Genomic DNA, 15,233 nt, shown 5'->3' on the forward strand with positions numbered 1-15,233 from the left:
CATTTCTTCCAGCAGAAACTCATGCAATCACCACAGAATCTCAAATGGTGGCAACCTATATGTCTGCTGAGCAGCAGGAGTCGACACAGGGTAAAAAGATAATATGAGATCAGTAATATACTAAGCTCTTTTAAACATTTAACTATTTCCTGTTTGTCTATCTATTCATACGGAGCTTTCTGGCTTTCACAATAATATACATCGTGCTAAAAATAGGGAAACACATGATTTTTGGGGGAAACATAGTGCAAAGCATTTTTTCCACTCTTTTTTGGATCAAACACTTCTTGTTCCAGTCTGATGAAATATCATCATTGAACTTCTCAGGCTTCATTCACGGCTTTCTTTCAGACATTGTCTCCATTTACTTTTTAAACATAGAGCCTTCATTCTTTACCAATTTTGCCAACAGAAAGACATGAAGGGAGCCATGAAACAACAACAGTGAAAACTGTTACCTTAACTCAGCAGCTGGACACAAAATTAGGTAAAGAATTTAAATGTTTTCGCCGCAAAATCATTATTCTTCATTCCATAAGATCATTTTCTGCCACCGCCATTTCTTCCATAACCTCTTTCATCTTCATAAAGTTTTATTCTCATTAATGATAATGTGATTTGAATGCTCCTCTAGACAATGAAGCCTGGTGGTAACGGCATTGCTAAGTAAAATGATCTGCCTATTCTTATAGTGTGGAGCATTTAGGGACGTGAGACCAAGAGTAGCCATGTACTTTTTTCCTTCTGTGTCTTTCTCCCTCTGCTGATAACACTGTCTGGTTCTGCATTAAGTCGGGATCATCATTAACACCTTGCAATTTCATCATCATTGAACTATCACAGCTTTCGTGAGGCATGCATTTTGTACATTGGCAGGGAGGTTATTCTGTGTGCTCTTATGTTCACGGAGATACCAAGCAATCCTGGGTTAAATTCAATTATATTTGTTTTTGCTTAACACATACTTTATTAGTCCTTTTCAAGAGAATGGAGCGTAAAACCACAGGGAAGCAATTGATCATTTCTTCTCTTTTTGTATCAGACCTAATTTTATAAATTTCCGATGTTTTTCAATACATACATCTCACACCATAAAATTGCTCCTTTACTATTCTCTTTTCAGCAGAAACACGTACTATCACCTTAGAGCACCAAATAGCTATAACCTTTATCTCAGCTACGTAGCGAGAGTTGATCCAAGGTAAAACAAAATAGGCATTTAATTGGAGGAATGATTTAATAACATCAGCTAAAGTATAGGAAACAATGATGTCTCTTTCTGAACATTTCATTATTTTCTACTTGTACATCCTATCGTATTGAACTTACTGGCTGCGACTGCAATGTGCTTCTTGCTAAAAAATGTGAAACTCTTGCTTTTTTGAGGGCTACTTATACAACAAACCATCTTTCTTTCCTTTTTTTCTTCCAATTAAATTCTTCAATATTCATTCTGATGAGAAGTCATCATCCAACTTCCCTGACTTTATTTACATCTTTCTTTCAATTGTTTTCTCTACTATTATTCAAAATAATACTATAATTTGTTAACTGTTTGACCTACAGAACAATATGAAGCGAGCCAAGGAACTTCAAAAGTGAAAACTAGTTCATCCACTGAGGAACCAGACCATTTGGGTAACAAATCAAAGACTTTCTTCAACCAATACATTATTCTTTATTCCCAAATGTGACTTTATGGTTTCAGTTGCTGCATTGCAGGGTATAAAGGAGTCATTATTTTGCACCAGGTAATTGGTGGCCTCCAGAATCTCCACGATGCCAGTGGGACACACGATAGGCATGAGGCTTGGTAGAGAATAACACATGGATTTGTAGTTTATGAACATTCAACTGAGACCCAGAGTTAATTTACATGCATAAAAAAACACAATAATTGTTTTGAGATGCATGCAACCAAAAAAGCTTTTGTCTTTCATAAAGTGTGTATGCTTTTAGGTGTACTTTTAGTCACAGGAGGTTCATGGTTCACTTTGAGAATGTACCCATCAAGAAATTCTGTGATGCTATCAATCACATTAGTCACAATGATTCCTTATCTCTTGTCTGAATATGAAAATCCGTTTTTTCCTCCCAAGAGCCATAGGAATATATATAACATAATGTGCAGTTGATGTGTCTAGTTACTTATTAAAGAATGAGGAAATGTGCATATAACCACCACTTCTGGAAAGTATTCACCTACTTTGTCTGGTTCATCTATATCCCATCATGTTTGTGATTATCCTAAGTAAATTTCAATGCTGCAAATTTTTTATCAGAGATAATATATTTCAGATGGAGCACTTCCTTAAATGTACATCATCTCAGTTTAACATACATTAAACTAAGTTATCCCCTTGTTTAGAAATGTTCGCAACTTCATATATTACAATGTCATACCAAATTTCTTAAAAATACATAGCCACTAATACTACCAAATAAGCATGCTGTAAAGAGATTCTGACGGCCTCCTGTTTGTGATATGTACATAGTAAAGTAGTATTGCACTTTCATAAGCTTTGTGAATTACCACTGACCAGCCTTCTCATCATACCAAACAAACTTTATTAAAAGAGGCTTAACTCACTTTTTCCAAGTTGATCATTGGCAGGATATATAAATATAAAATGCAATTCATCCTCTTCTTTATATTGGGAGAAATTACATTAGCTATACTATGATTTGCCCCATCTTGTAAAAAAACAATTCAAAGGCAAACAATCCAAATGAACAACCAGTACACCATCCTCTCCAACTAAAGCATGCTGTTTAATCAAGATGAGGCTCTGAGAAAAAAATAAGTAGCCTGGGCGTAAGGTGCTATTGACTACAGAATTACTTTAATCAAGCATCACTGTCCATAAATATATTTATGTGATCATTGTAGTAGAGGAATTAGTAAGAGACAACAGCTTAGGATGTTGCTCAAATTAGCTAACATTTCACTTACATAGGCCACCCATGGTAAATCTAGAGAAAATGTATATTTGAACAGGTCAGTCATTGTATCTCGATAAATATTTGCCTCATTATTTATGCACAGCCCTGCCCAGATTACCAGAAGTTTATTAGCAACCAGATGATTAACATTTTGTACACCTAACTCTATCTTGAGCAACATAATGAGTGTACATTGAGGGGAAATAAACACTCTGTAGAGGAGGCATTACAGACTTAAGTTAAGAGTTCAATATTCAAATACTCCCAAATTCTAACACACATAATGCTTCATCCATGGTCTTCACCATATATAGCTCTAAAAAACTAATAGTGGCTCTTGTCCGTCAGGTTTTTAGCTCCGTGTAGCTGATTCACAGAATTGCTGCAGTTGCATCTTTGCCCTCTTAACTGGGGGAAAGACAAAAGCATGCACCCAGATAAGCAATGACTTCTACCATCCCAAATTATGTAAAAGGACACTAATCTGTGCGATAGCTCTGAAAACCTGAAAATCATTTATGAAGGGCATTTTAGTCATAACATCTATATTGATGTCACAAAGTGAATAGTTGCTGTATCTTGAACAGGTTATGGAGAACAATTCTAGAAGCATTCAACTTCACTGCCCTGTGATCGATATTCATTTGTTTACCTAGTTATTCTAAGCAAAGCTGAAATACGTTTATAGTCCTTCCATTTTGGTAACCCTCTCTTCATATGATGTGAGGACTTTTCCTGTAGCTTAACTGTAAAACCATCAGGAAGTTATTAATAGACTTCTCTTCCTTGTACCACACTATTATTTATGGCTTTCAGATCATTTATGATGCACAAATATCATACCAAACTTCTGCTCATAAAAACATTTCTTCCAACAGGAACACATGCCTTAACCACAGAATCTCAAATGGAGGTGACCTATATCTTTGCTGAGCAGCAGGAGTCGACACAGGGTAAAAAGATAGCGTTAGATCAGTAATTTCCTAATCTCTTTTAAGCATTTAACTATTTCCTGTTTGTCTATCCATTCATACTGAGCTTTCTGGCTTTCACAAGAATATACATCCTGCTAAAAATAGGGAAACTCATGATTTTTGGGGGAACCATAGTGCAAATCATTGTTTCCGCTCTTCTTTGAATCAAACTCTTCTTGTTCCAGTCTGATGAAATATCATCATTGAACATTTCGGGCTTCATTCACAGCTTTCTTTTAGACATTGTCTCCATTGACTTTTTAAACATACTGCCTTCATTCTTCAACAATTTTGCCAACAGAAAGACATGAAGTGAGCCATGAAACAACAACAGTGAAAACTGTTACCCCCAGTCAGCAGCTGGACTCAAAATTGGGTAAAGAATCTAAATGTTTCCGATGTCAATACATTATTCTTCATTCCATAAGATCATTTTCTGCCACCGCTATTTCTTCTATAACCTCATTCATCTTCATAAAGTTTAATTCTAATTAATTATAAAAAAATTGTAATGCTCATCTAGACAATGAAGCCTAGTGGTAACGGCATTGCTAAGTAAAATGATCTGCCTATTCTTATAGTATGGAGCATTTAGGGGCATGAGACCTAGAGTAGCCATGTACTTTTTTCTTTCTGTGCCTTTCTCCCTCTGCTGATCATACAGTCCTGTTCTGCTTTAAATCGTGATCATCATTAACACCTTGCAATTTCATCATCATTTTACTATCACAGCTTTCGTGAGGCATGCATATTGTAGATTGGCAGGGAGGCTCTCATGTTCATGGGGATACCAAGCAATCCTGGGTTAAATTCAATTATATTTGTTATTGCTTAACACATACTTTATTAGTCCTTTTCAAGAGAATGGAGCCAAAAATCACACAGAATCAATTGATCATTTCTTCTTTTTTGTACCAGCCCTAATTTTATAAATTTCTGATATTATTCAACACATACATCTCACACCAAAATATTGCTCATTTACTATTTTCTTTTCAGCAGAAACACGTACTGTCACCTTGGAGCACCAAATAGCCATAATGTTTATCTCAGCTATTCAGAAAAAGTTGATCCATGGTAAAACAAAATAGGCATTTAATTGGAGGAATGATTTGATAACATCAGTTAAAGTATAGGAAACAATAATGTCTATCTCTGAACATTTCATTAATTTCTACTTGTACATCCTATCGTATTGAACTTACTGGCTGCAACTGCAATGTGCTTCTTGCTACAAAATTTGAAACTCTTGCTTTTTTGAGAGCTACTCATACTACAAACCATCTTTCTTTCCTTTCTTCTTTCAAATAAACTTTTCAATATTCATTCTGATGAATAGTCATCATCCATCTGCCCTGATTTCATTTACATCTTTCTTTCGATTGTTGTCTCTAGTATTATTCAAAATAATACTATAATTTGTAAACTGTTTGACCTACAGAACAATATGAAGCAAGCCAAAGAACTGCAAAAGTGAAAACTATTTTATCAACTGAGGAGCCAGACCATTTGGGTAACAAATCAAAGACTTTCTTAAACTAATACATTATTCTTCATTCCCAAAGGTGACTTTATGGCTTCAGTGGCATTGCAGGGTATAAAGGGGTAATTATTTTGCACCAGGTAATTGGTGGCCTCCAGGATCTCCACCAGGCCAGTGGGACACACGATAGGCATGAGACATGGCAGAGAATACCAAATGGATTTGTAGTTTATGAACATTCAAATGAGACCCAGAGTTAATTTACATGCATCAAAAACACACAATAATTGTTTTGAGATGCATGCAACCAAAAACGCTTTTGTCTTTCATAAAGTATGTATGCTTTTAGGTGTACATTTAGTCACAGGAGGTTCATGGTTCACTTTGAGCATGAACCCATCAAGAAATTCTGTGATGCCATCAACCAATCACATTAGTCACAATGATTCCTAATCTCTTGTCTGAATATGAAAATCCTTTTTTCCTCCCAAGAGCCATAGGATTATATATAACATAATGTGCAGTTGATGTGTCTAGATACTTATTAAAGAATGAAGAATGTGTATGTAACCACCACTTCTAGAAAGTATTCACCTACTTTGTCTGGTTCATCTACATCCCATCATGTTTGTGATTACCCTAAGCAAATTTCAATGCTGCTTATTTTTTATTAGAGATAGTATATTTCAGATGGAGCTCGTCCTTAAATGTACATCATCTCAGTTTAACATACATTAAACTAAGTTATACCCTTGTTTAGAAATGTTCGCAACTTCATATATTACAATGTCATACCAAATTTCGTAAAAATAAATAGTCACTAATAGCTACCAAATAACCAGGCTGTTAAGAGATTGTCAGCCTCCAGTATGTGATATGTACATAGTATAGTAGTATTGCACTTTCATAAGCGTTATGAATTACCACTGACCAGCCTTCCCGTCCTACCAAACAAACTTTATTAAACAAGGCTTAACTCACTTTTTCCAAGTTGACCATATGCAGGATATATAAATATAAAATGCAATTCATCCTCTTCTATATATTGAGAGAAATTACATTAGCTATACTATAATTTGCCCCATCTTGTAAAAAAACAATTCAAAGGCAAACAATACAAAGGAAGAACCATTATACAATTCTCTCCCACTACTGCACGCCGTTTAATCAAGATGAGGTTCTGAGACAAAAATATTCTCTGAATTGTAGGTAGCCTGGGCTTAAGGCGCTATTGAATATAGAATTACTTTGATCAAACATCACTTTCCAACAATATTTTTACGTGATCTTAGTAGTAGAGGAATTAGTACGAGACAACAGCTTGGGATGTAGCTCAATTTAGCTAACATTTCACTTACATAGGCCACCCTTGGGACATCTAGAGAAAATGTGTATGTGATCAGGTCTGTCATTGTATCTCGATAAATATTTGCCTCATTATTTATGCACAGCCCTGCGCACATTACCAGAAGTTTATTAGCCACCAGATGATGTACATTTTGTACACCTAACTCTATTTTGAGCAACATTTCTAGCAATTCTAACCCACATAATGCTTCATCCATTGTCTTCACCATATTTAGCTCTAAGAAACTGATAGTGGCTCTTGTCCATCAGGTTTTAGCTCAGTGTAGCTGATTCACAGAATTGCTGCATCTTTGCCACCTTGACTGGGGTAAAGGCAAAAGCATGTACCCAGATAAGCAATCCCAAAGGCACTTTATGTAAAATGAAACGACTCTGTGCAACATCTCTGAAAATCATTTATGAAGGCCATTTTAGTCAAAACAACGAAGATAATATCATATTCATGTAAATAAACAGAGTTGGCAGTACCATATACCAATGGATAATCTGCCTTATATTTCATCAGAAAATCATTAATATCAATAAAATATAGGTTATGTAATATGAAGGCCAAGGGACAATTCTGTTGACTCCATTGGATACTGGACACTATTTGATTATCAGTCTGTGTCTCCATAATACACAGTCACTATTTTGTTAAAACATAGCAGCAATATGGTCATGATTAACTTTATAGGGACCTAGCTGCGGTCTCCATCAACCTTGTCAAATGCCACGCAGAGTTAAGAAAACAAATGTAGAAAAAATACTTCTTCTCCATTAGGCAATGGTTTTATAATGATAAAATATCAACTTAGATTCTGCTCGACTGTCCCTACAAAGGGTTAAAACCCCGCTCGAAAGTCTCTAATGGCAATGAAGAAAGATCGGGGCAAATCAACCTGTAACTGCTTGAAAAAGACCTATCTTGTGTTTGAAAATGACGCAATCCTAGTTATTTCCCAGGATGGAAGGTTCTCCCCACCCCCAAAATGTTTTCGAATAAACATGCAAACGCCCATATACTGTCTGATGATTTTAGTGTGGAGCAGGATTATTTCCTAGACAGTTTCATATATTATGAATTGTAGGTAATGTTTTTAATTGTTATGGTATAACTTGACTTAGCGTGGAAAAGCAGTGGCCAAAATCGTATGCAAGAAAGTGGACCAAAACCAAACATTATCTTTTCTTTCTTTTTTGCTGCCAAACCTGCTGTTACCATTTTAAGTGACTTTAATGTGAAACTCTCTAATATCAAATACCTGCTTTGATGGTTTACTAATCATTTAGTTAAAACCTTTCTAACATATTCTGTTAATCGTTTATTCCTTTCTTTCATCAGAAACACATTCATCGACCTCGGAACCTTACAAAGCCATAACATTTATCTCAACTGAGCAGCAAGGTAAAACACATGGTAAAAATAAACGTTTTATTACCATAGATCAATCATGTTGTAACTCCAAATAAACAATAGCATCTCATTCTTATCACTATATCATGCACGCAAGAATATCAAAACTCGTTTATTCTTTTCTTCCGTCAGAAACAGATTCATCGACCTCAGAACCTTACAAAGCCATACAATTAATCTCAACTGAGCAGCACGATAAAACACAGGGTAAAAAGAAAGTTTTTATTTCCATAGATCAATCATGTTCTAATTCCAAATCAACAATAGCTTCTCATTGTTGTCACGATATCTTGCATGCAAAAATGGCGATGTTGACCTTTTTGGATGGTGCCATACTGTGCTCATTGCTAAGAGCAATAGCATTTTTTATCTTATAGAAACCAGAGTGTATCAAAACCTTTCCTTCATTTTCCTTTGAATCATGCTCTTGTTTCTGGGGACTGATAAAAGATACATCATCCAAAATGCTTACCTTTAGTTAAAGCCTTTTCTTGCATGCCTACATATTTATACTAAAGAACATTTACCCCAATCAACTTACTTTCTAAAAGAATATGTTCAAGAAACAAAGGAATTTCCAAAAATGAAAACAATTGCCTTCACTGAGCATTTAGACTCAAAACTGGGTAAGAAGCGTAAGATTTTCCTCCGCCAAAATCTTTTTTCAGTTTTCCCAAATATCATTATCTGCCACCACCAGTACTTCCATGCCTCCATTCACCCTGAGATGCTTCACGCCCCACTAATGCTGCTGAAATTCCACTGCTCTACTATCTATAGGGGTCTGCTAGCAGTAGTCGTACCACTGAATAATAAATGTCTGCCATTATTTGGGTATTCCTTTATTATGTGCAATTTCAGGCTACGTGACACCGACTTTATTCCTATAAATTCTTTCAATATGTATTTCTAGCCTAGACCAAGCAACAGTGCCGGATGGAAAACTGTTCAAGTCAGACCAATCCTGAAAAAGCCAACCCTAGATCCCAGAGAACCAGGCAATTACCGTCCCATCTCGCTACTGCCTTATTTCGGAAAGACGCTCAAATCCTTGGTAAATAAACAACTTACTGTCCATCTGGAAAGTCATGGACATCTTGATCCATCACAATCAGGATTCCTGTCGGCGCATAGCACCGAAACGGCAGTAGTAGAGATAGTTGATAACATCAGGCTGGCTTTGGATAAAAGAGACTCAGCTATGCTGGTTCTTTTGGACCTATCAGCCGCCTTCGACACCATCTCCCATGGCATTCTAGAACAGTGGCTCTGGGAGGTGGGGGTCCGAGGGAAAGCTATGGACTGGTTTAAAAACTATCTAAAGGACCATTCCACTACTGTGCATATAGATACCCTGGCCTCATGCTGCAGACCCGTAAGCATTGGAGTTCCCCAGGGGTCAATCCTGAGCCCTATGCTTTTCAATCTTTATGTAACATCTCTGGCCAGGATAATCAGGTCCTATGGGTTTGAGATTGTGTCATATGCTGATGACACTCAGATGTTGATCACATTTGGTCCTGACCCTACAGAGACAATGATCCGGTTTAAAAACTGGCTGACCCACATCAACAACTGGATGGGCAATAACAAATTGCAGCTAAACGGCAGTAAAACCAAGATCATTCTGTTCGGCAGGGCCGAAGAGTACTGGTCTAACAACTGGTGGCCTCAGGCATTGGGCCCATACCCGTCCCCAAAACAAGCAGTCTGCAACCTCGGACTAATGATTGACAACAAGCTATCCATGAAAAATCATGTCAATCTTGTGCTGGGTACTTGTTACGGGATCTTGCGGAAGCTACGCAAAAGCTTTAAATGGCTACCTATTGAAGCCAGGAAGACTCTGGTCAAGGGCTTAATTGTAAGCCACATGGATTATGGGAATGCCTTGTTAGCCTCCCTAAATGAAGACCTCTTTTCTAAACTGCAAATCCTGCAGAATACTGCAGCCAGACTGATCTCAAATGTATCCCCAAATCCCCCTCAGTCCCAAGTCTGAGGTACCTCCGCTGGCTTCCAGTTAGAAAAAGAGGTCACTTTAAAATCCTGTGCCTAACTCATAAAAGTATCTATGGCACTGGGCCCGGCTACTTAGTGAAAAAACTTCGACGATACCAGCCGGAAAGAACATTAAGGTTCAGTTCAAAATCTCCTCTTACCCCACCGCGAGTCCGCACCGTACGTAACGGGGGTCGATCCTTTTCTTTTCTCGCCCCCCATCTCTGGAACAAGCTGCTGTTTCATCTTCTCTCTATTGCGGACAACCAACGTTTCCACAAATAATTGAAAACGTGGCTGTTTGACCAGAAATAACGCAATTGGATATGACCTTCAGTCCCTGGAATCTCTGCAAGCGCCAGGAGACCTACCTGTGATATGCGCGCTATATAAGAATATGTAACTTGACTTGACTAGCTTTATGTGCTAATAACACATTTCTACTGTGCCATTCTTGCACTATCACTGCTTTAAAGTTGGCCATTATATTGTATATTGTACAAGGGAAGGTATATTATTATTAACCCGTGATCAGGGAAAGGCAGCTGCTGTCAGATGTGCTTAAGACGCAATACAGATGGACAGGCATCTGGTTTTAGTTCTCTCCTCTTTGACAGAGTTGGTGGAGCATCCACCTTCACTCCATCTTCAAATTTAAAGTGAAAGTGCTCAAACAATGGAGATTTCCAATTACAGCTTATGGTGCAGAGTGGTAGAAAGTCGCATTAGAAACTCCTAATTATTAAATGAGTTGCAAATACAAACATCACTGCAGGTTTTCAACCTTGTATACCAACTCTGTGTTGGCAGGAATTGCTTAATTCTAAAATACATATAACGATCATACACTCTGTATAATTTTGGATAATAGTAAAATCTCCAACATGGAAAAAATGGTGTGCCACAAATAAAATATGTACAGCACCTTTGCTGCTACTAGTGGCATCCGGCTATATTGTGTTACGTCTGCTGGGCCATAGTAGTTTGTCTCTAGGTGAATAACGATACTCCAACTGCAATTCCTCTTTTTATTTATAGTATAACTTCATGTTGCTAGACCCTTACCTCTGTGGAACTGATGTACTAAGCCTTTTTGCCAGCACATAGTCTGAAATTTGAAACATTTGAAAAATTGTAAATTCAGAGAGTGCAAATGGCGAGTCAGAATGTTCAAAACGTACTTTGCCTCTTGGAAATGCTGGGATAAAAAATATACCGAAGCTGCGAAATGCAGTAATTTATTGCCACAGTGATAGTGTTGCAGTATAGGAGACCACCTGGAAGAGAAAAGAGTTACTTTTTGAAAACTTTGTAACTTAACAGGTAAGATTTATACAATGCAACTGGAAGCAAAACCGTATTGGAAGCAATAACTGCAGATCTGTGTAAGCACACAGTCATGCTTACATCGAGACAGGCAGAAGTGATTTACAAGAACGCACCCGCTGTTCTTTGCTGCTCCATCAATCATATTTCCTCACCTACTGTAGGGTCATAAAGTGCAAATATTTTCCAGGAGCAATCTTAAGCCATTATGGCCAGCTAAACATCCATAGGTGTATTGCTCATTTATTTCTAGAGCTATGTGAAGACGTCCTCCATGTTTCCACTTGTTTGTCTTTATTTATTCATTCCTTCAAGAGGCCAATACATTTCTCTGAATCTTATGCATGAAACCTAATCTTCAAACGCAGTGATCTTATTCTCAGATGTCAATAATACACACATTCAGAACAATATCGGGCACTGTGACCCCTTGAGACTTAAAATTAAGTATCGTATGGCTACCTATTTACATCTTATATCTCTCAAGGGGCACCAAACCTACCAAGTGGTTTCAAAATAAATTTTGTAAAAACCCTGATAACATGTGCCAATCATCAATATCTGTCAAAAACAAATTGAAAGTGGAATTTGTGCTTTCCCTTTCCTCCCCCAAAGCCTCTTTCTTTCATGATATTGTGAAGCACAACCATTTGTCTCTTTGATCAATATGAAATCATAGTGCATATAGGGCCAGATGTACGAAGATGCAGGTCACAGACAGTAGGACTAAATTGTCTTTTAATACCCATCTATCATTTTGAAACGCACCCTATGTACTAATAGGCTGTATAGATCTTTAACACCTGGGTGTGTTTACTCTAGACTCTGGTGTGATTTACTCACACATTGCTAGTAGTAAGATATGTTTACTTAGACCTTTGCTTAGCAAAGGTGTTTTTCAGTGACTAGGCATTTCTTACTTACACAAAGTCATGAGTAAGTCTCATGTAGGTCTAAAATAAAACGCAACTTCTCTCGGAAAAGGCTTTACTGATCAGCCATTGAAATCAGCGATTATGTTAGTAAAAATATACAGCCACTCACAGAGAAGGGTTTTGTGACTAGGGCCTTAAATGTCCATCATTGGAAGAAAGTGTAACACAAATTCATTTTTGCCACCTCACAGTCGCTATCGGGCACAGAATGTGCATGTGTCTATCATGAATGAATACTTTCATTCATTTATGATTGCAGTTGCTTTGTGAGCTATCATAGGCCTGAGGCAATTTCACATCACTACCTGTTTTGCCGAAAGCAACATTTCAAATAGCCTGAAACCCTACTAACCCCCAAAATGCAGACAACAATTGCAGAAGGTCATCCTTTTCCACACAGACAGATGGTGTAAAAGAGCAGAGCAGTTAGTCTTGTTTTCCTGTCCACCTCTGGACCATCAGGCAGATTTGTCTCCAGCAGGCAGAGAGGGTTGATGTGGTGTCCCTCTCAGGTGCATTGATGGAATCTACTCAGACATACCCACAAGCAAGCAACGTATGGTACTCTTTGCATGCACCTTCTAAGATTGGACCAGGACATTTCTGTTCTAATTCTGCATCATGTATGGCCTGGTACTGCCAGCACATAATGCTAGTTCAGCATTGGTATCCGTGATCAGAGAGGATGTGGTCTGATTAGCATTGTGGCAATCTTATGAGAATTAGCTCCCATGCACCGGCTCACTAGCGATGATAGGTTGACGCTACTTCCAAAGGGAAATTCAGTAAACCGGGAGTTCCTCCCCATTAAAGAAGCAATTTCCTCAAGCAAGTTGTAGAATCAACTCAGCCGTAGAATCTCCTACTGCTGATTTAAGGCAGCACATTGTCTTTCAAGTCCTTTGTCAGGTCTTCAGCACAAGAATCACCTTAAGCAATTCTTAAACTGCATTATTTACAATGGATCTCTCCCATCAGGGTCCTAGTTTTGAAAGAAGAAAATATCTGTATATCTCCTCATTTGAGCATGGCACGATGGCTTGATTATATATTTTTCCTAAAAAGTAATATATAAAATTGGATGTACATAACTGAAGTGGTGAGGAGCAATATATGTGACTATCAGTGCTGAAAATATGTAATTGCTTTGCACTATTATCTATATGTAATCAACTTTCAAGTGATATCAGGCAAATTTGACGACTCTCACTGTGATTTAATTCCGATACTTCCATTCACATATGATATTAGTAGTTCTGCAGTGTTCAATGCTAAACCCTAACACATTAAAAAATATACTTCTGCTCATTTACTGTTTTTTTCCAACAGAAACTCATTCAGAGATCACAGAACCCAACAAAGTCATAACAAATACACGAGTCAAGCAGCAAAATTCAACAGAGGGTAAAAAGATAATATTTATGAGAGTATATAAATAATTTATTAACATTAGATAAACAAACGAATTTCATCTTGAATATAATACTGCTGTATCAATGCAGATATGTCCTTGCATGCTGTTACTGGCTACTGCCATAAGGTGCAAGTTGCTAAAAACAAGAAAGCTCTTACTTCTTAGGAAACCTTGGCCTAGATTTACTGAGGGGAGGAGCAGGTACTCAGATAGTGCTGCATGATTTTGTGCTGCACCTGCAGGCTTTTATAATTGTAAGTAATTAGACACATTGCTTCACGTTTCCTTGTGCCATAATAGAGCCAGGGCAACCACACATCAGTAGATGCCCCACGTGCTCCTTCTTCAAAACATCTTCTTCACTCCCCTTCAAATTAACCTCTTCTTTGCAGTCTAAAACGGAGCATCCTCCAGCTTGATTGTCTTTCTTTATAGTTTTGTTTGCCACTTCTCCCTACGTTTTGTTCCAAGAATATTTTAATAGGAGAAAAATCTGTTTCAACAGAAAAACAGGGCATTACTCAAGAAACACCTGCAATCAAAAAAATTACCTCAACTCAGCAGCCAGTCTCAGAATTGGGTAAAGAATCTAAGATTTAATTCACAGCGATTATTTTTAAAGATCATTTCTGTCACCATCAGTATTTGTATGACCTCATTCATCTTCATGCCTCCATGATACAACCAAAGAACTGACTGCTCTACTACGTAACTTTCCCAGCCATAGCTTAATAACACCTAATATTATTTGTTTATTTGATTTCAATGTGGAGCTTGTAGACAGATGTCACTAACCTGTTTCATGTAAATATTTTTGTTATTCTTCCTTCCAGTATTGATAGAAACCTCATTCACCAAATTCCGATCTTGATCATTATTAACACATTTTAAATTCATCATCATAACACTATCACAGCTTTCTTTTTGTCGTACCTGTTGTATGCCACTCAAAGGACAGGTATTTTATTACTGTTTTTTGTAAATAGCAACACATCAAGCATCCCAAGAAATTTTCAAAACTGGAAAGTTTATTTCCACTGAGAAGCCTTCTGCAACTCCAGGTAATGAGGTTTCCGTCAGCAAGGTATTCAATTAACATATGCAAATTGTATTCTAGTACTCAGCTGTTAAAATGCTTTAGGAAACCCCATCTGTGCAGAACAAGTAATGGGAGCTTCATGATACATGTCACTCCTTTTGAATCTGCAAGCAATGAGCCTCTTGGGTTGTTAGTCAGTGGGTGGGTGGTGTTGTAACAGGGGTGGTAGAACGGATTGAGAAATTATAAGGACCAGAATTAGGCAGAAGAGATATAACAATAATGAGGCAGGGACTTGGGTACACGATAGAAGGGACAAAGGAGATCATGAGCAAGATGACACGGTACAAGTAA

The 15,233-nt window shown here is 37.4% G+C and overlaps 1 protein-coding gene across 1 annotated transcript in view; it reads left to right on the forward strand.

Annotated features, from left to right (window-relative positions):
- ABI3BP (ABI family member 3 binding protein) overlaps window positions 1–15,233 on the forward strand; it is a 1,978,933-nt gene that overhangs the window by 1,203,294 nt on the left and 760,406 nt on the right. Inside the window, exons 33-43 of the mRNA XM_085622401.1 lie at window positions 16–90; window positions 413–487; window positions 1,567–1,638; window positions 3,822–3,896; window positions 4,219–4,293; window positions 5,359–5,430; window positions 8,093–8,167; window positions 8,297–8,371; window positions 13,756–13,830; window positions 14,346–14,420; window positions 14,827–14,901. Of these exons, the coding sequence (XP_085478527.1) occupies window positions 16–90; window positions 413–487; window positions 1,567–1,638; window positions 3,822–3,896; window positions 4,219–4,293; window positions 5,359–5,430; window positions 8,093–8,167; window positions 8,297–8,371; window positions 13,756–13,830; window positions 14,346–14,420; window positions 14,827–14,901 (819 nt within the window). The remainder of the gene's footprint in view (window positions 1–15; window positions 91–412; window positions 488–1,566; window positions 1,639–3,821; window positions 3,897–4,218; window positions 4,294–5,358; window positions 5,431–8,092; window positions 8,168–8,296; window positions 8,372–13,755; window positions 13,831–14,345; window positions 14,421–14,826; window positions 14,902–15,233) is intronic.

This window comes from Triturus cristatus, chromosome 8 (assembly GCF_964204655.1).
Source record: "Triturus cristatus chromosome 8, aTriCri1.1, whole genome shotgun sequence".
Classification (NCBI taxonomy): Eukaryota; Metazoa; Chordata; class Amphibia; order Caudata; family Salamandridae; genus Triturus; species Triturus cristatus.